Source organism: Fonsecaea nubica, assembly GCF_001646965.1.
Source record: "Fonsecaea nubica strain CBS 269.64 chromosome Unknown Scaff70, whole genome shotgun sequence".
NCBI lineage: Eukaryota > Fungi > Ascomycota > Eurotiomycetes > Chaetothyriales > Herpotrichiellaceae > Fonsecaea > Fonsecaea nubica.
The window spans coordinates 1-19292 of NW_019173743.1; the positions used below are offsets into that span (position 1 = coordinate 1).

General features: G+C 53.5%; 7 protein-coding genes across 7 annotated transcripts; 2 read left to right on the plus strand and 5 right to left on the minus strand.

The window, feature by feature from the left end:
• Positions 1 to 427: 427 nt before the first annotated feature.
• AYO20_08597 (hypothetical protein) lies at positions 428 to 2072 on the minus strand (the record flags this gene model as incomplete). The annotated part of the gene is made up of 2 exons (XM_022646873.1): positions 428 to 1822; positions 1872 to 2072. 2 exons carry the CDS (start codon positions 2070 to 2072, stop codon positions 428 to 430), a joined length of 1596 nt encoding a protein of 531 aa, XP_022497097.1.
• Positions 2073 to 3865: 1793 nt separating this feature from the next.
• Positions 3866 to 5059, minus strand: AYO20_08598 (hypothetical protein; the record flags this gene model as incomplete). The annotated part of the gene is made up of 1 exon (XM_022646874.1): positions 3866 to 5059. One exon carries the CDS (start codon positions 5057 to 5059, stop codon positions 3866 to 3868), a length of 1194 nt encoding a protein of 397 aa, XP_022497098.1.
• Positions 5060 to 5687: 628 nt separating this feature from the next.
• On the plus strand, positions 5688 to 6428 carry AYO20_08599 (hypothetical protein; the record flags this gene model as incomplete). The annotated part of the gene is made up of 1 exon (XM_022646875.1): positions 5688 to 6428. One exon carries the CDS (start codon positions 5688 to 5690, stop codon positions 6426 to 6428), a length of 741 nt encoding a protein of 246 aa, XP_022497099.1.
• Positions 6429 to 7989: 1561 nt separating this feature from the next.
• AYO20_08600 (hypothetical protein) lies at positions 7990 to 8716 on the plus strand (the record flags this gene model as incomplete). The annotated part of the gene is made up of 2 exons (XM_022646876.1): positions 7990 to 8050; positions 8118 to 8716. The coding sequence occupies 2 exons, from the start codon at positions 7990 to 7992 to the stop codon at positions 8714 to 8716; spliced, it is 660 nt and encodes a 219-aa protein (XP_022497100.1).
• A 1459-nt stretch (positions 8717 to 10175) lies between these two features.
• AYO20_08601 (hypothetical protein) lies at positions 10176 to 12372 on the minus strand (the record flags this gene model as incomplete). The annotated part of the gene is made up of 4 exons (XM_022646877.1): positions 10176 to 10772; positions 10835 to 11077; positions 11126 to 12126; positions 12174 to 12372. 4 exons carry the CDS (start codon positions 12370 to 12372, stop codon positions 10176 to 10178), a joined length of 2040 nt encoding a protein of 679 aa, XP_022497101.1.
• A 485-nt stretch (positions 12373 to 12857) lies between these two features.
• On the minus strand, positions 12858 to 14438 carry AYO20_08602 (hypothetical protein; the record flags this gene model as incomplete). The annotated part of the gene is made up of 3 exons (XM_022646878.1): positions 12858 to 13094; positions 14064 to 14149; positions 14258 to 14438. The coding sequence occupies 3 exons, from the start codon at positions 14436 to 14438 to the stop codon at positions 12858 to 12860; spliced, it is 504 nt and encodes a 167-aa protein (XP_022497102.1).
• A 1815-nt stretch (positions 14439 to 16253) lies between these two features.
• AYO20_08603 (hypothetical protein) lies at positions 16254 to 19055 on the minus strand (the record flags this gene model as incomplete). The annotated part of the gene is made up of 1 exon (XM_022646879.1): positions 16254 to 19055. The coding sequence occupies one exon, from the start codon at positions 19053 to 19055 to the stop codon at positions 16254 to 16256; it is 2802 nt and encodes a 933-aa protein (XP_022497103.1).
• Between the last annotated feature and the right edge of the window lie 237 nt (positions 19056 to 19292).

Sequence of the window (19292 nt, forward strand, 5' to 3'; positions counted from 1 at the left end):
CCTCCTCCTCCTCCTCCTCCTCCTCCTCCTGCTGCTGCTGCTCCTGATTCCTCAAAAGACTGCTTCCTCCTTCCTTCCAAAAGACCCCTTCGTAGTAGGTCCTCTCACCTTCCTATTCTGTATTCTGGGACACGGTATAGAAAAACGACTACTCGTAGAGATCAGGGAGTATAACCGCCAATGATGAATCAATAAATGAATGAATGAATGAATGAACGAATTGTCATGGAACATGGGATATGGGACAAGGAACATGTAACACGCGACATGCGACATGCGATATGGGGGGTATCTATAAGCATATATCTCTAGCTATTCAACTATTCATCCATATCCTTCATCCAGATCATTATGCGTCTCCTCAAAAGAAATCCATCGCTCGGTATGGGACAAATCGCTCAATAAATCAATAAACTACCTTGTTAGCTTACTTCCACTGTCTCACCCGCGCAGCGACTTCCAGCATCCCTGCCGGCCACCACCATTGCTGCTGCTGTTGCTGCTGCTGCTGAGCACCCCCCAAAAACGCCGTTCCGTACCGCGCAATCAATCCCTGCAGCGACACGAACGGGAATTCGCCCACCCACCACGTCTCCTTCTCCAACAGAAGCATCAGCACCAGCCAGTGCGCATAGACATCCAGTGCCAAGATTTCGGCAGTCGTGAGTTCTCTATCCTCGTCTCCATACTCGTCCCCGGCGACGGCGTTCATGTCCGCGTGAGGATCAAGAAGGGGCAAGAGCAGGTCGACGTACGTCTGTGGCGCGCTGGAGAAAAAGGCCAGGAATGATCGTGCCAGCGGCTCTGCGTGCGTCGGATTTGGTCGCTGGAGAATGAAGTTGTGGAGCCAGCCGGGCGCCTGGGCGAGGAGGCTGTCGGGCGAGACGGAGAACTTTTGCCACTGAACGTTAGTGATGAGCGCGTCTTTTCCATGCAAGAGGTGGCTAGAATAGGTGGGAGAAAAACTCACACAAGAAGCATATTCAAAGGGAATCTCAGTCTCCGGACACTCCGTAAACGTGCTGGTCATGATGTCGCTCAGAATCTCGTACGCCCCATAGACCGCGGCCATATTCTCGTCGACCTGCGACCCGGCCAGCGCACACTCGATCCGGCATCGCAGCTGCGATGATGCCTGGTGGAATGTCGCCCCCACAACGGGAAACATGGTGTGCGACCGCTCAGGTATAACCGGCGAGTCTGTCGCGGAGTCCCCCGCTGACTGGGCTGCCGCCGAAAACATCGTCTCCCATGGTGACTTGGACTTTGAAGTACCCGGTTCGACGGGGTTGGAATTCAGCGCGACAATGGTCGTCCGGATCCCCCGAAGTAAGAGAATCATGTCGCGCGGGGTCAAGAGGTCCGTGGTGCGTACGCCCTTTGCCCGGAGCACCCAGTGCTGAATGTGCTGAAAGGCCAGGGCAAAGGGGACCAGCATCAGAGAGCTGGCGATCAGGGGTTGCGTGTCTGACTCTCGCGGTCGAGACGTCATGGTCCGCATCTGCTCGAGGGCCAGCGTGTGATGCTCCAAGCCCATGTCGAGAATGTGCCGCACCGTCTCGGGATCGGCGCTTCGACCAGCGGAGATGGTGTCGCAGCACAGACACGTAGCAGATAGTGCCAGAACCGAGTGCGAGACGAGCTCACTCTCGAGAGCCAGCTTGGCTATGCCGACCTGCAAGACGATGCGGTCCTTTTGCCAGCTGGGCGCGGCCCGGCACGTATGGTTGAGGAAATGGAAGTAGAGGTCCGAGTCAGTCACGTTGGAGAGGACAATGTCGTTCCCACCTTGACTTTGGGAGGCATTACTAGGCACCGGTGACTTGGACAGCATTTCTCTAGGTGGAGGGGCTAATCGACTCCCAGATGACCGGGGCGGCGATGGCACTGGCGATGGCAGCGAAGACCCCGACACGGGCGGACGTGCTTCGCTTGATCTTGAAGCTCGTTCGTGCTGGTCTGGCGCATATGTGCACGTCCTCAGACTTGTTTCGCAGAGTGTACAGCACGGCTTCTTCTCGTCGCACTGCCGACGGCGTTAATATCAACATGTCCTCGATGATCAGCGACATGTGTGCTCACCTTTTTCCTTCTCTGCTTGCACGTCAAACAGCCATTGCGAGATTTTGCGTGGGATCGCCTGGACCGAAACCCCGGCGGGAAGGGGTTAGACGTCGGCGACGACGACGACGAGCTTCGATCCATTGACTTTTTTTTTTCTTACTCGGAGATTCCTCGCTACCAGCAACTACCAAGGAGATTCTCAGTATATCGTAGGGCTAGAGCATCGGGTCGTGGTTTTTGATATTGTATTTTGTCTTTCGCTTGCTTTACTTGTTTGGAAGTCGTTCCGCTTGGGGTTTTGTTAATAGAGATTTCCTATTCGACCGTGTGGGGAGAAGCTGAGCTGACTCAGTTGTTCAGGCAGGGTCCTCTGGGGGACAAGAATTGTCAGGGTCTTGCGACAAGCAGTCGACAGCTGGTGGCGCGTGGTGAATCTTGTTACAAATTGTGCCTGAGTCTGAGCTCCACCGGGCGATGAACCGCGGTATTCCGCTTGATTAGCCTGAGATGGCCCCTGGTAGGTGGACGGTCGACTGACATCCGGCGGAGTAGCAGTGGAGGGTGGAGGGAGGAGGACGAGGTATGGGCGTCGCATGGTGATTGCATCTTGGCAATAGGGCTGCCTGTAGTGAGGCCTGCGATGGTGCCTTGGCTGAGGTCATTGAGCATCTTGTCCAGGCCAGAGGTGAGATGGTGGTGTGGTGGAGTGGTGGTGCGTCCCTCAGTGTTGGGGTGGGATTTAATTATTGTGGCTGCGCCCTTTAACCAACTTCGCCCAACTAAGCCCAGCCTGGCCATGGTGGGCGAGGCTGAGCATTAACTACGAGCCCAACTACGAGTCACAACTACAACTGCGTGCATCAGGCCAGAAACTCTTCTCACCGTTCCCCCGTCCACACCGATTTCGCATCCGATTTCGCTAATCAGCTTTTGCAATTTCCTCTCTCGCCTCGTTTTAGTAGTAGGTTGTGGGTAGATGCTCTAGTGGGGTTTTTTTTTGTTTGTGGCACGCCATACCAAATGAAACCCGGGGACGGACACGTTCAAGGGAGATATACGAGTACGAAGGACGGATTAGGCTCGAGGTATACTTGTAGGCAATAGGCAGGAGATACATAGCACTGGCACTGCCCAAAAGGGACTGTAGATCTGTAATCGATATTTCGCAAAGTGCATGCCAGAACCAGGCCTCGGCATCTTGCGACAACAACAACAAGAACAACAACACATGCATCTCATATGCATATGCTGTGCGACTCATCACACCTACCGCATCTCTCATCTATGCGACCCTGACTTTGGAGCAACCGTTTCATTGTCTCGACTGTAACGCTGAATCTGGCTTCTTCGTACTCGGACCCGGACACTGCTGAGACTGGATCTGTGACTTGATTGGGACGGATTTGTCCACCTCGAGCAAGAAATGGCGTAGTTTTCAGTAGTTGAGGACGCGTCGCGAATAAGAGTGGACGCGGATATACCACTCTGAGAGAGCATCTACTTGTAACCACTATCGCAGGTCTCAATGGTATTGGCAATGACAACTACGACAAGTACAACAATGACGCTCTGGTATTCGTTTACATCAAACAGAGCGACAAGTCCAGGTCAGAGACGATAAATCAATTTAGGAGATTTCATATAGTTATACGTAAGTTATTATCTCGATGATATATAGTAAAAGGAACGCAAAAAGAATCGCAGTCTATAAGCCGAACGTCCTGATAAATCAATCTCTTCCCAATATGCTGCTCCTCACACTTCCCTTCCTACATTGGACTTGTTTCCTACTTCATCCAGATCACAATCCGTTCCGCTCCAAAAAGTCAAAAGTCACCTGGTACCCCGCCGTGGCGTTGTTGTGCAGCGTAAACGCATGCCCCGTGTTGGGCTGGATATAGTCCTCCACCACGGCGGCGTTGGGGTACGTCGCCCTCAAAGCCTGCGGTTCGTACGCCCCCTTGCAGTCGCCGTCGCAGATGTAAAAGTCGAATTCGGCCAGCATGTACTGCACCGGCGCGTTGAGGCCGGGACCCTGCAGACCGATGATGTGGAAGGCCGAGGCCAACTCTGCCACAGGCACGGGCTGCTTGAGCGCGTCGCCGTAATCAAACATCTCTTGGGTGAAGGCCGTGGCGGGATCACCCCCGAAGAAGAGATTTTGGATCCCGGTCTTCTGGCACACGACGTACCCGCTTGGTCGGTCAAAGGGAGGGGAGCTCGTGGCGGCAAAGTCAACACCCCACGACGCCATGCCCGGCGCACCCAGGTATTTGCCGTAAAAGTAGCCGGTGATGATAACCCCGTCGGTCAGAGTGGGATATTTGGCCACCAACGCCGAAGTGAGGAACGATCCGAAACTGTGGCCGACATGGACGATTTTGTTGGGGGCGGCCAACGAGTTGAACTGCGCCGTCGCAGGCTGTGCTTTTGCTGCGAGGCTGTAAATGGTCCCGTTGCGCGCCATCAACGTCAACTGTCGAAGAATCTCGAGCTCCAGCGGCGCTTGCACCACATTGTACGCGTCTGGATGGTCCGATTGCCCGGCTCCGAGGCGGTCGTACGTGAGGATCGAGTATCCTGCTCTGAGCGACGCTTCAACATACGACAGGTTGTCCCGTTGGAGCTCAGGGTCCCAATACCTCCCGTCATAGTGTGCGCCGTGGGTCGCGATTTGTAGAATGTCCTTTTTCGCCGCAGGGGCTTTGGGGACGCACAGCTGGGCGTGGATATTGAAAGTTCCGGCCGTCGTGGTGTTTTTGACGACAGTCTGCACGCCCTGGGGAGTGCTCCAGGTGTCTTCGTAGATGGCCCAAGCTCGTGCTTCAATGTTGCTGTCCACTCTCCGGTGGTCGTAGATGGCGCTGTCTGCGGAAGCGAACACCGGGATGTCCAACTGCTTGCAGTATCCGTTGGTTCTCTCGGGAGCTTTGACGGGCGAGGCGGTAGCAGTACGAGACAGAGCCAACAAGGCTACGACAAAGGCGGCGGCCATAGTGGACAAGGGAATAGAATGAGTGAGAAGTTGCGCGGGCTTTGATTGTGTCCTTCATCGAACGGCGGCAGCGAGGACAGCATTATATAGTTGTAGACAGTCAGCTCCGCTCAAGTCTGCAATGCGAGGTATGACGTTGCTGCTGGTCAACGATGAGAGTAACTCAGCTGTCATGGCTCTGTTGTCCAGGGCCGTATGAATAACGCGCACAACCGGGACAGTCGATTGAGCATGGTTACAATATCGGCCATGGCGGAGTCTGAGTACGCGATGGAGCGACGCGGTGGATAATAGAGCCGTACAGACAACCCATCTCGCAATTGGAAAGGAGAAGCGCTCGGAATTTATCCATCGTATTGCTGTACTTGTTCACGTCGAATATGCGAGTGATGAAGCATATCCCCCGCAAAGACGAGGCTTTCTTGATGGTAAGCACCTCATGGTGGACTAGTTTGTTGGACACTGAGAAATTTGGCGACGGCGGGGATGGCGGATATGTGGTGGGAGGGACTAGATTGACCAGGGGGCGTATTCGCTTCGCGGGAGCGTATTTGTGGAGTCGACCCTGCAGCGCTATGACAATTTGTGCCTGTAGTGGCGGGAGAGGCCGTTAATGTTTTTTGGATCAATGACGACGGGCTGGACGGGGATGCACAGATGCATCAAAGGAAAGTTTGTAGCAAGAGGCAGTGCGCAGCAAAAGCTCGTATACGATGGAGATGGAGAGGAAGAGAAACACAAACTCGGGACTCGCACAGCAAACGAGGCTGTTACAACTGCAATAACTGAAATCAATTCAATCCCCACTGGGCACTGCTGCTGCACTACTCATGCACTACTCCTCAACCTCACATTCAAAATTGATGGTTCAGTGCATCAAGTCAAGAGCAGACAACTTCAGAGGATTGCTATAAAGTGCTTGATCTGGCCTGCGTTTGACACATTTACCTCGTCCACTATCATCCTGATCCATCCTCATCCTCTTCATTCTACACCAACGCCTCAGACACAGACACTGCTTGCGTCCAGTCTCATCCTTCAACAACCAGACCAGCAACCCCTCACTCCATCTCTCACATCATCACCTCGACCTCCCTCACACTTCTCTCCAATGGTTGCCCTCGCCCTCGCCCTCGGCGCCGCCATCTACTTCACGGCCGAAAAAGTGCGGGACCACAAGAGAAAGAAGGCCGCCCTCAAAGACAAAGACCAACAGGCACCGCCCTACGACTCGATTCCTCACAGTGCCTCGGCCTTGGAGAACAGGGCGGCCCGTCGCTCCGTGGACCAGCTCCCGCGATATGTGTACAGCGAGCCCCCACCGTATCATATCAAAGACCAGATTCGCGGGCAAAAGGCCCCCAAATAAATATCTGTCATCCAGCTGTGGGGAGTTGGGGTTTGACAGCGCTTAGGCGAGGTCGTTTACGAGGGGGTTGAAGCGGGGGTTATGGATCTTGCAGGCAGGGACAGGGACAGCAGGGGGGTTGATCTTTTAGACGTATGGCGTTTGGGTTTCTTTATTGTGTAGCCCTGGTCATACAGCGAGACAAGACGAGATACTTTGCAACGGGTGTATCCCTCAGACATGCCAGGGAGCATGTTTGGTAAGCGCGGGAGTTGTACAGTGTATATAATCAATCTAATCTTTTCTATCCTCCACCAATCCTTCAATGTTCAATGTCCCTGGCATCATGGCATAGCAATCTCTAAGTGAAACTGTGCCTTTATCCAATATTGGTAGCGGTGAGGACTAATATCGTCTTTCTTCCAGCCCCTTGCGAGGCTACGAGGCTCGGGAGAGCTGTATCTGGATGGCCGGCATATAGAGTGTCTGCTTGCAGTGAGAGTGGCATGATGGCACTGTGAAGAGGTTTTTTGTGGTCTAGAACATCAGAGCATGCGTTGGTTGAATCAGGAGATGTTGGTAGCCAATGCCCCTGCCGCACCTGAGAATTCCGTCTTCTGTTCCCAGCATGGTGACACCGACAGCCCCGACACGTGGCAAGGCACAACTTCCCTACCCGCAATTCAGGGTCTCTAGCAAAAAAGACGAATCTGATCCGCCAGGACACTGGGACATGCAAGGGGACACGGGAAATATGGAGGGTGGGAGGGTTCGCATCGAATACTCAATACTCCAGCCTGACAACCTGGAAGCCTCGCGAATACGCTTCCGCAGTCCACATCATCTCCACATTTACGCAGATACGCACGCGCCCCATCTCGCACTTCTGCATCATTCCCAACCTCCACCATATAATTTTCGGCGCCGACGTCAAGAATGCCATCCTGCATGCGACACATGACACATCGTCTCGCTCATACTCGTACTCGTATATTTGCTACAAGAATTAATTCCCGTTCCCCGGACGATAGGCTCGCGGTCTCCCTCGGTCTCGCACCTCCGCGCCGCAAAGCTACTGAGGAATAATTCCAAAAACCTTCCCTCCGTCGTCATGGATCACGGACACGCAGCATACGACAAAGGACCCGTTGCTGCTGCGCCTTGCTTGCTGCGCGGTGACTAAGGTGCAACACAGTCCACGCTGCAATTTCTCTCGATGTCATACACGCCACGGCCTTGACCTTGACCTCGTCGACTGGTACTCCTACGGTGTGATCATGCCCGGCAACCAAGGGGTCCAAGTCTAGCCTTGAACCATTCGATCTGGAAAGTCCATGGCTTGTTCCATAAATACAAGTAAGGAGTCGAGCTGTGATGACATTGTTGTTCAAGATCCATGACCAGCAAACTCAAGGTTGTTCCCTTGTCTCAATTTAAAAGGCCTGATACACTTGACCAGTCTATAGGTTTATTCTTGATCAACCTCAATATCTGGCATTGCTATTACCTCTCTTCCTCAACACCTCGTCAGACCACTACGAGACGAGACAGTGCATTCTACCTCTTACCCCCAAAAGACACCATGACAGGCAGTCTCCGCAAAGAATGCGACAAGGCCGCACAAATCCTCAAGAGCTTCGTTGGTGCGCAGCATTCTCTCCCTCTCGCTTCCCTATGATATGTTAGAACTAGACTGACACACGCGCGCAGACAAAGGCCGAATACCCGCGCAGGTTATCGCCCACGCCAAAGGCCTCGCGATCTTCTCGGGCTTCCGCGCCGCCATGTACCTCGCCGGGGCAGGCGGGTCTGGGGTCGTCGTCGCGCGACTCGCCGACGGATCGTGGTCCGCACCCTCGGCCTTCTCCGTGCGCTCGGGCGGCATCGGGGTCGTCTACGGCGTCGACGTGTACGACTGCGTGTGCGTGCTCAACACGCAGGAGGCTGTCGACGCGTACATGACCAGCGAAATGACCATGGGAGCGGGTGCGTCAGTGGCCGCCGGCCCCATCGGCGGCACCGCAGACATCAGCACCAAAGAAGTCAACCCGATCTGGACGTACACAAAGTCCCGCGGCCTCTACGGCGGCTTGACCGTCGACGGCACCGTCATCAAGGAACGCCCGAGCATCAACGTCGACGCGTACGGGTCCGGAGTCACGGCGGCCAAGATCCTCAAGGGTGAGACGGAGTGGCCGGCAAAGACGCAGCTGCGAGAGGTCCTCAAGCTGGCTGGGGGGGAGAGCGCAGACGGGAAAGTTCTCGGGGCGATCAGCACGGAGCCGACGCCGGGGGATCTGAAGGAGTGATTACAAGACGTGGCATGGTATGACATAGCATGCATGGCATGGCATCAATGGGAAGATACAGGAATGTGTTTGCTTATCACCTGGGGTACATGGCAATGGGAAGATACATGGATGCTTTGTTTCAAGTGGGCGTTATATATACTACAGCGAATGGGCTGTTTGGTTATATTTATAATGGATTATTGCTCTTTGCCCTTTGCTCTGTATACGTGGTGCGTCAAGTCGAGGAGATTCTTTCCGTCCTCTATCGCTGTTGGGTCTGTGGCTGCACATGTATTGCTGAAGATCATTTTCTAGTGTTCCTATGCAGCACTCAAGAGGAGTAGGGACACTTGTCCTGTGTGTACAGCATCCTCGAGGGAAAATGCTACAGCCGTGTGGGACAATATTAAGTAAAAGACTGACTGACTGACTGCCTGACTGCCTAGTCGCCGATATTTCTCCCATTGACACCTAATTCGAATCTCCAACCTAGCCGCCTGGGTACCTGTTGACTCGTTCCATTGGTAGGTTTGATGATACATTTCCTCCTCATTCCTCACTATCAACCACCACCTCGTTGAAGAAGGAACTGGGATCCAGACAATCGGGGCACCAGGGCCTTGAGCTGAAATACGATTATGAAATTGAAACTGAAACTGGAATTGGAATTGGAATTGGACAGTCAAACAAAAACTCCCCCACAAGGACATGGATTGATCAACCAGCCTATCATTGTCGTCCTGGCAAGGATGTGATCAAGAATTTGGAATGACCGACACGGGCAAAAGGGCGAAAGGGTGAAAGAAGTGGTCCCTTGATCCCCCATCCCACCACCATCCACCACCCACAACCGCCCACCAACCGCCTCACGCCTCTTACCAAAGTAGCTAGGCTTTGGCGAAAAGGGCTGAAGATGCGCGAGGACGCCGACGTCTCGCTCCGCAGGATCCGGTGAGATATCGGTGGCCCACTCTCTTCGGCACTACTCGAGGTGAACAGGTCCCGCAGAACCGAAGTCCAGGCCCTGGAATGGTTCGAGGAGCTAGAGTGTCTGTACCTGAGACGGAGGCGGACAAATGACCCAGAAACTAGAGAGTTGATGCTAGGCCGGACAAGATCAACCCGTTCAAATGCCGAGACTCCATTGCCGTGTCGTATGCGTGGCTGCGGTCTTGACCAGAATCTGCTCTCGCCAACACTATATCAGACCACGTGGTCGGAATCTGACAAGCCAACACCTCCCTGCGGCTCGAACGTGTGAGTAGGGTCGTGGATGCCTTTGACGTGTCGATAACATTTGAAACAAAGATAAACGTATGGACACGTCGTGCAATGATGGCGCGTCCCGTAGATCAACTATCCATAGTTAGCATTTCCTCGGATTAGCACAGTACCGTAAATTTGGTAGTGCCCGAACCGACACTTACACAACAGCAACTAGCACAGGATTTGGCGGATACTTCCCACGCCTTCTTCGCTAGCCTCGATAGCTCATCTTCGTCAACATCAGCAACGCCCACGTCATCATAATTGGCTCAGGTAGGGGAAAAGTGTGTTTTTTGGTGCGAAATTGCAATATCTTCAGCCGTGTAGCCCTCAACGGTCTTGTCGTCGACGAAAGACTGGCCACCCGCTTCAAGAATGCGGCGAACAACTTCCGCATCCCATTGCCGGCAGGCCCAGTGCAAGGGGTTCCAGTCTCTTTGTCTACCTGTATTAGGTTAACTGAGTGCCCCAGAAGAAATCTGAGCGCGGGGAGTGAGCCAGCTGCTGCGGCAAAGTGAATGGGAACCCGGCCCTGCTTGTCCTTGGCTCCAAGGTTAGGAAGCAGCACCAACTCGAAGGCACGCTGGTTTGGGCCGGTCGCGGCGAAATGTGAGGCGAGTTTGCCCTCTACATCTGCATTTTTGACACTGATTCCCTTATAATCGCAGACCGCCATAATGTCCTCCAAGATCGATGCGCACGCATTGGCCACGGCGCAGTTGAGCAGATTTCCATAGGAGCCACCGGGAAACGTCGGGTTACCGCCCGTTCTGACGAGGAACTTGACCATCTTCAGCTGGTCCTCGGGCTCACAATCGCCCGAGATACTGGCTTCAGTGCTGTCCAGTATATTCCTCGTGTCAAATTCACATTGACCTTCCGCTTTTCGTGCGCCAGGAGCAGCTCGGCTACTTCGTGCAAGCAATGAAACGCCACATAATGAAGGGGACTGCCAATCTCAAGCACAGGATCTTCGAGGTCCGAAACGTTGGTGTCTTCAGGGTCAGCTTCGTGATCCAATAGTAGTGATATCATGTCAAGGTCTTTTTTCTGGACGGCGCGATTGAGAGCTGCCGACAAGTTCAGCCCAGAATCCTGGATGGACTCGGTGTTCTTGTTTTGCAGCAGATATCTCACCGCCTCAAGGTTCGACTACTGGACCATGGCGAGCAGACTGCACGTGTTGATCTTGGCTCCTCGAGGCAGAAGCAGCGCCGCATTCTGCGCGTGAGCCTTGGCGATGGCCAGATTCAACGGAGTCATATCATGCTGGTCTTTGGAATTGGGATCCCCACCGGCGTCCAGGAGTAGCTTCATCACACTCGCCTTCTTTTGGATCGTTGCCATGGCCAGGGCCGTCCACTTTTTCATACCTTTTAGTTCGAGATCAACCCTCCTCCTCAGGAGGATCTCGACGACCCGTTCTCTTCCAAGATAGGCCGCAAGGTGCAGAAAGGTATCGCCCACACCGTCGACATAGTCCACGTCTGCACCCTCATCTAGCAGGAGGGTAACAAGATCCGTGCGGTCGTCAATGGCAGCACGCTCTAGAGCCTCTCCCAAGGCATCTTTGTCATGCTGCTTTTCCAGCAGTGCCTTCGTAGCTTCCTTCTGATTACCCATCACGACGAGTTCGATGGACGTGAATGGATCTAGACGGGCCAGATGGTTCGCGTCGTGCATCAACAATTCCGAAACACAATCAGCGAATCCACGTTGTGCCGCTTCCGGAAGAGCCGTCCTGCGGTTATCATTGCTCACGTCAACGTGAATTTTGCCGTATTCTAGGACAGCTTTCCATACCTCATGAGTTCCTCCCTTGGCCGCTAGATGGAGAATGGTATTTTGACGATTGTCGACCAGATCGATCACGTCCATATTCTGAATCATGAGTAATGCGATGGCTGAGAATCCTTTCTCTGCGGCTAGCAAAAGCCCACCTCTCATTTCAAGGTCTCTGCTGTGAACAGGATCGTGTTCATGAGCGTCTAACTCGGTATCACACTCGCTCACACCGTGGGTTTCTCTAATTTTTGTTGCCCAGCCATTGGAAGCAGCTCCTTCACCAAGATCAAGGAAGAGCTTCGGGATCTGTGCCTGATTAGACCTGACCGCAACATTGAGAGCGCTCGTGTCGTTGTCTTGCTTTTCAAAAGGTGTTGCTCCAGCCTTGAGTAGCTCTTTCGCCACGTGTAGATATCGTGCTCACTTGCGCGACATAGTGGTGTCTTGCCGTCTGCACCGAGCCTGTTGGGATTGGAGATTCTGGGCAAGTGCTTCAGTACACTGCGGAGGCCGAATCTTGCTGCGATGGCGACTGAAGTGAACTTTTCCGAGTTTGACTTGTGCTCACCGACCAGCGTGAGGACACTTTTGATTATTTCACTGTCACCGGCGGTGACAGCCATATGGAGAACCGAGTATAAGGATAGGGTATTCCGACCGGTGGCACATCTGCGAAAGGCTCCAGCAGGGCTGTAGAGTCGACTTTGAGAGATGTCTGGCCTCGATCATTATCGAAAGAAGCGGTGTCAGTAGAAAGGGTAGACGTCGATATAAACCTGCCGATCGATTTCGCAACCGCCTCGTCGGAGACAAGCAAGGTTTTGAAGTTGGTATGGACGAGGGTCGATAGTGCACAGAGTCTGGTCGCAAGATCTTTTATGGCCTCTGGAATGGAAACTTCGCCCACTGAACCCTGAGACGGGTGGGAATACGTCGATACGCGATCCACTTCCAACTCATTGCGAGCAGAAGCAAAGCATAGGACACACACAATCGAGGGTTCTGAGTATCCTGTGAGAATCGCTGTCAGCAGCCTCCACAAAGGCCCGAGCAGATAAGTGGACTTTCTGACCAAAACTCGCACCACCTCAGTTTCGTCGTAGATGCTTTAGATGCTGGCAAATCTGTTAGGGAATCGCTGAAGGATCGGGACGATCAAATCAGAGAGGATCCCCGTCGTCGCTGGTCCAGTCAGTTGAGAATCGCCGAGCGTGGCTGACACGACTGTGTATTTCCTGAATGGTTCATTCCTCAACCCGGCAATGTAGGTCAGGAGGGCATCGAATATCCTTCTGTCAGCCAAGTTGGCTTGTGGACCGAGACACAAGCATGTCGACGTCTGCGACTGCAACCAACTCGTTGCCTGACTTTGCGAGAAGAAAACCCAACCCGAGCCAGAACCTGACGGGAGCCATACCAGGCATCCATATTGGATGATCCCAAATCTGCCGCCTCCCACGTCAAAGTTTCGACACAGCTTCCGGTGATAGCGAAAAAGCTCGAGAAGGCAAGTCTCCAGCCATGCCTCTGATCCACGCAGGTTTCTCAATCTCGTCACCAGTCCGAGCAAAGGTTGTCTCCCACCGGCGGTTCGATGTGCTTTCTCGGTGTGGTGTTCCAAAAAAAACACATTGTTGATCAGTCAAGAGGAAGCGAGGACGGTGGTCTACAACTTACCAGTGTGACACTGATAGAGCTGGTGCGGGGGCGAAATTCCCGATGACCTCTGGAAACTTGAGAAAAGCACATCGAGCAAGGCGTGCCAAGTATGTAGGCAGGCGCTCCCAACTCCACGACGTCAGCAGCCGCACCCAGCCTTGTCTTGGATACTTTTAGGAGGACGTCGTACCCAATACACAACCATTATACAACGCGTGTCAGAGCCCACGGAGCGGTCATTACATTCCTTCGGTTGCAATTATTTCTTACGGAACTTGGACACTTAAGAGAATATGAACAGCGAACAGCGAACAGCGAACAGCGAACCCTACGGCCAAGTTGTGGCATCCCCCCAGAGACTCCAGGCTCCCCAGAGCACACCAAGCGTCGCTCATAATTGCACAGCCGCTGTTTAGAAGAGCTTGGTCATGACTCAGGGTGCAGAGTTCGAGATTCGCTGGTGAGGATTGTGATATTGTGGTATTGTGGTATACATGGCTATGGTATTTTTCTCAGGAGTAACGCTTCGCCTGCCTCGCCCGCCTCGCGCCTATTTCCCTGGAGATGTACAAATAAGACCTTGTCCGAGCTATGATGGAGGCTTTGTGTTAGTTTATCTTCATGATAAAAGAGGGGGCTCGGAGTATGAACGTACAATAGGCAATAAACAGCACCGTGCGCGCTGGCCGATCGAGGCGCAGATACTTCCAAAGTCGTCGGTGCTGGTGGGCGCCGTAGGAGCTGTTTAGAGAGTCTCGTCAGCATCGACGCATTTCAAGTATTCACGTATTCAAAGTCACGTCTGATATCTTTGGAAAGTATCAAAGGAATCCGGGAGGGTGCACTTACGTGGCGCACAGTCCAAGTCGGCAACGCCCAGCACATCGGTCGCGCAGCACACGGCCGAGCTATCGGCGCCGGTGCACAGCGTCACCTGGCGGTCGACGAGGGCGCTTTTGCCCGGGATGGCGGAGGCTAGGACGGTGGTGGCGCCGGCGGCGAGGGCGATGGCCAAGGTGGTGAAGCGCATTGTGGTTGTGGTGAGGTGTTGGCTAGACCAGAGATAGGAGACGCTGTGAGAGGTTGTATGGAGTCTGGAGATGGTGTATTGTCTTGAGGAATCAACCAAGTAAACGCTGAGGTGGAGGGACGAAGATGGACAGAGAGCGAGGAAGCCCTCCTCCTGACACCGGTTCTCAACACAGCTTTATACTTGTCGAAAAGACAACCAGATACTGTCCAGTACTCGTGCCATGATCAGCTCAGTCGGTCGGTCGGTTCCTCCCAAATGCTGGAGAGCTTGAGACACGGATTCCTTGATCGTCAATGCATCACTTCGCTTCAGCCGAGCCGTGTTTGTGAACTGATGACGATCATCTGTTCCGCCGCTCTCAAGTCATATCCATGTCCATACCCCAGACCCCATACGACGAGATGATCCCAGTCACCAATCACCCAATCACGCATCGCCAGGAGACTCAGTACTGACTACTCTGCAGGTACTCCGTATGTAGGTAGGTGGAATCCCAGCCCTGCACGACCGTTGATCGACGCACTAGTCTTGGGTGCCCACGTCGTCGTACCTGCGTCGATCGCTGTTCTGTGTGTCCAAGGAATCGAATCTCGCCTTTACTGCGTTTGGTAGTTGATCCGGTGCGACAACAGGGGCCTAGACATGGAGCGAGAGCGGTAAAAGTCCTCTCCTCGTCTCGTAAGATGTGTGTCGCCGTGTGGGTGGATTGGTTCTCATCCCCTTGTCCCTGTATAGTCAGTTATATCCAAGAAATAAACGAGTTGAAGCCCAGTCTTCGACGTCGTGTATCCAACATCCAGGAACAAATGACGTTGCATTTCCACCAGGGCCGTCCTTGTAGAGGGCCGACCAACTAGGTAAGAAGATTACCGTTGTCGATCTTTATGGGGAGAGATCGACAGAGATCGACAAAGCCTTGCTCACTTCTTGGCCCGTACCGAGTAGGTTGTGTGGCTTTGCCCTGGTGGTCCTGAGACATTGTTCGACTGTCTGCGTGGGTTGTGAGCCACTCATTCACTGCCACTCATCTGCCAGGAACATGTCCTCCATAGACAAGGCACAGATTGACAGACAGGGCCAACCGGTTTAGGAGAATTAAAAAACGGTGATCGACGAGCATCCGTCCACCCATCCACCTTCTTCTTATTTGCCCCGGAAATTATTATCTCCTGCGCTAGTCATGCCTGCATTCTACCCGTCGACCCGTCTTCCATGCTGCCATGGCATTTGAACATTGTCCATCTTCCTGACACCCTGATTTCCTACCCGAGGTGTCTCTCTGTGAAACACTTCAAAGTTCACGAATCAGGACCCAAGGATCTTTTTCCTTAGGCGAAGTGAGGCGAGGCGAAGTGATGTCAACACCCGAGCGAGCACTTGGACCGAGTACCTACCGAGCACCTACCGAGTACCGCGAGTATTGTGCATGGCTTGATAGGCACGTACCAGGAAATCCAGGGAGTTGTTGTGATCGTCGAGGGAATCCCAACTCCCACCAGTCACGAGCCACAGGCCACAAGCCATATAAAGCGCATGGGCATACGTACTCTTACGTAAAAGTAGGAAATCAGCATGAGGCAAAAAGTCATGTCTGTCGACGGTCGTCAACACTGATATGCAGTTTGCTACTATAATTGTACCTCGTAGATACGACTATGTGGGCACATTGCAGATCTCTTTTCTCTTTTCCCTTTGTCCTGTTGTCTCATTGTCCCAGACCTGTCATACGCACACTGTCTCGCGAGTATTGACCAATTACCATTCGGTGGCTGTAGAGCAAAAGGATGAAGAGGGCATGACATGACGCCTCTCTCATTGTAACCGTCGCCGCAGATCCAGACTCATCCCCAGCACAGTAACGCTCGACAAGGCCATCATCGTACCCGCCGTGGACGCATCGACCGTCCCAAAACCCAAAAGCTCGCTGCCGCCCATGGCCAACGCAATCGCAAAGGCATTATAAAACACTGCCCAGTACATGTTCCACCTTGCCTGGGCCATCGTCTTGGTGGCGATCGTCATCAGCTTCGGCAGGGCGCCCAGGTCAGGTGTCATGATGATCACGTCGGCAGCGCAGGTTCCCAGTGCCAGCGATGCTGAGTCTGGGCGACGACCGGACAAGGGCGAAAGGGAGAAGAGAATGCCAACATCCGCCACAGCTTGGGCGGGTGCATCGTTTAAACCGTCGCCCAGCATCGCCACAACATTTCTGTCGCCTTTCTTCGCGGAGGATAGTCGTAGAACCGAGTCAAGAACGTCGAGTACACCAAAGCCATTGCTCACACCTCTCTTATATTGACCTTTGCTTTCACAAGCACGCTGTGACTGCACCGACACAACCAACTCCCTCTTCTCGTGGGGTAGAGATTTGGCGGCAAGGACCGGTATCTGTAACTGCGACGAAACTCGATGTGCTTCAGTCTCCGAGTCGCCTGTTAGCATGGTCAACTTCAGACCCAGCGCCTTCAGCAATTCGATAACCCGAGGAGCTCCCTGGCGAATGGTATCTTGCAGCGTAAAGAAACCTGCGTACTTGCCATCGATGGCAAAGTAGACCTCCATTGTTCCTCTGGCGGCTCCAGACTGACCTGTGGTGGCTGGGGCGATGGAAATGCCACTCTCGGAGAGAAAACGGCCGCTGCCAATATGCACAGTGTACCACGCCATAGCCGCCCCCTGGACTTCTGCATACACACCCTTGCCTGTGATGCTGGACACGTTCCTGACTGGTGCAGTACCTGGCTCAGTTTCTCTGCCACGACCCTCCTTGAACTGTGGCACTTCAAGAAGCTGTCTGACACACCACTGAAACACTGCCCGAGCAACGGGGTGCGTTTGTGAGACCTCCCTCTCCGCAGCGCTCAAGAGGCTGTAGCACAATTTCCTCTTCCCCGGATCCGTGCCGAATGGCTCAGCAAAGGTCTCATGCGAGATCCGAAGTCTACCCTCTGTCAAAGTTCCTGTCTTGTCCATCACCACGTGCGTTAGGAGAGAAAGGTTTTTGAAAGCTTCCACCCCGCCTGGGAGAAGAATTCCCGACGCATACGCCACGTCGACACCGGCCATAATCGCCGAAGGCGTCGCTAAGCCAATGGCACATGGACAAGCCGAGGCCAAAATGGCCATTGCTCGCTCCGATGCAAGGTTGAGTCGATCAGTGATAGGCAGTGAGTCTGCCGAGAAAACAAACGTGTATACGAAGCCCAACATGGTCAGCACAAGGATCGTTGCGACGAAATACCTCGTGATGAGATCTTCTGTGGCTATGCCTGGCTGATCGTCCAAACCCTCGCTGTTCTGCGCGCGGTCATACTTCTGCTCCGTTGATGCTTCCACGCTTGCCACAAGTCTCTCGAGACACGAGTCTGCTTGGTCTTTCAGAACGACAGCAACGAGTTCAGTAGACAAATTGCGAGTCCCGGACATGAGGAAATCACCAACAGTTTTGCGCGATGGGAGCGACTCGCCACTCATGCTCGCCTCATCCACCAAAGACGTCCCACGCACCACGTAACTGTCACACGGGATGAGACTTTGAGCCGAAATATGATATGTGTCCAACGGCTCAAGAAGATTTGTGGGAATCCGAGTCGCCATGGCTTCGCCTCTCTCATCTGATCCGGTGTTACAGTCCTGCAACCGCCCCTCCAACAACACTGTCTCTAATTCCACTTCGGTCTGCAATCGAAAGAGGCGGGCGAGCCCAGCCGCACCCTGTCTCCGCAGCGTCACGTCGAGATACCGTCCCCCGCTGATGACCACTGCAAGAAAAGACGCCGAGGAGAAATAGGTTTTGGTGTGGACACCAGAGAGACCATGTAGGGCGATGTTGAAGAATGAAAGGAAAATACTCAGCAGCAGTGACAGAGACAAGAGAGTGTCCATGGACAGGCTCGGAAGCTGCAGCCGTTGTCGAGAGAAACAGCTTGCCCACGCATTGCGATGGATCCAACTCGCATGAACAACCTGGACGTAACATCCAATGGCAACCGTCAGGAGGCAGAGGAGCGGATCCAGGGCGTTCCTGAGTTGGGCTGTCATGGAGACCTTCCTCACCCAATCAATAATCGCAATGGCTGTAGCCCATTTTGCTGCCCCGTTGAAAGCTTTCTTCAAAGCCTGCAGTTCTTCTTCCCGCCGAACGAGTTTGAGATTCTGGGCGGCAGACCCACGATTGTGCTGTCCAAGCAGCTCGGCGGTGTAACCTGCATCTTCAACGGCCGAAACCAACTCCGCTGTTGACGTTTTGGTGGCATCGTAGATCACAGTGGCTCGAGACAGTGGCAGAGACACGTTGGTTCGGATGACAGCTGGGACAGATGCCAATGCGCGGCTCAGGGTTGATACGCAAGCGGAGCAGGTCATCCCAGTAATCAACAAGCGAATCGTTAGTGGTTCATTTTGGAGTTTCTCCCCTTGCCTTGGAATGGTATCGCCTCTGGGAGCTACTGCTGTCACCTGCTTGCCCGGGTTTATGTACGGGTGGAAGCTGGGAGGAGAATATGGGTCGGGATCGGAATCGTTGTACTTGATATCGACGAGGCGAATGTCGAAGAGCTCGCACGCCTTGATGATGCGGCTCATAAAGTATGCGGTAAACACACAGCAAGCCATCTCTTCTCGCGAATTTCGACCAGAGTGTACAATTCGGCAGTCCTCATTCAGTGTCCATCAGACAGGTTGTCACCCTAACTCCAGTGAGTCGCAGAGACAGACATTTCTTGAAGCGGTGCTTCAGGGGAACACGTCGATCTGAAGTGCCAGGATATTCTTCAAGCCATAGTTTATCGAAGTCAGTGCCTGTGTAGACACCGTTCTCTTTCGTGAAATAGAATGCAAAGGACAAAAGTT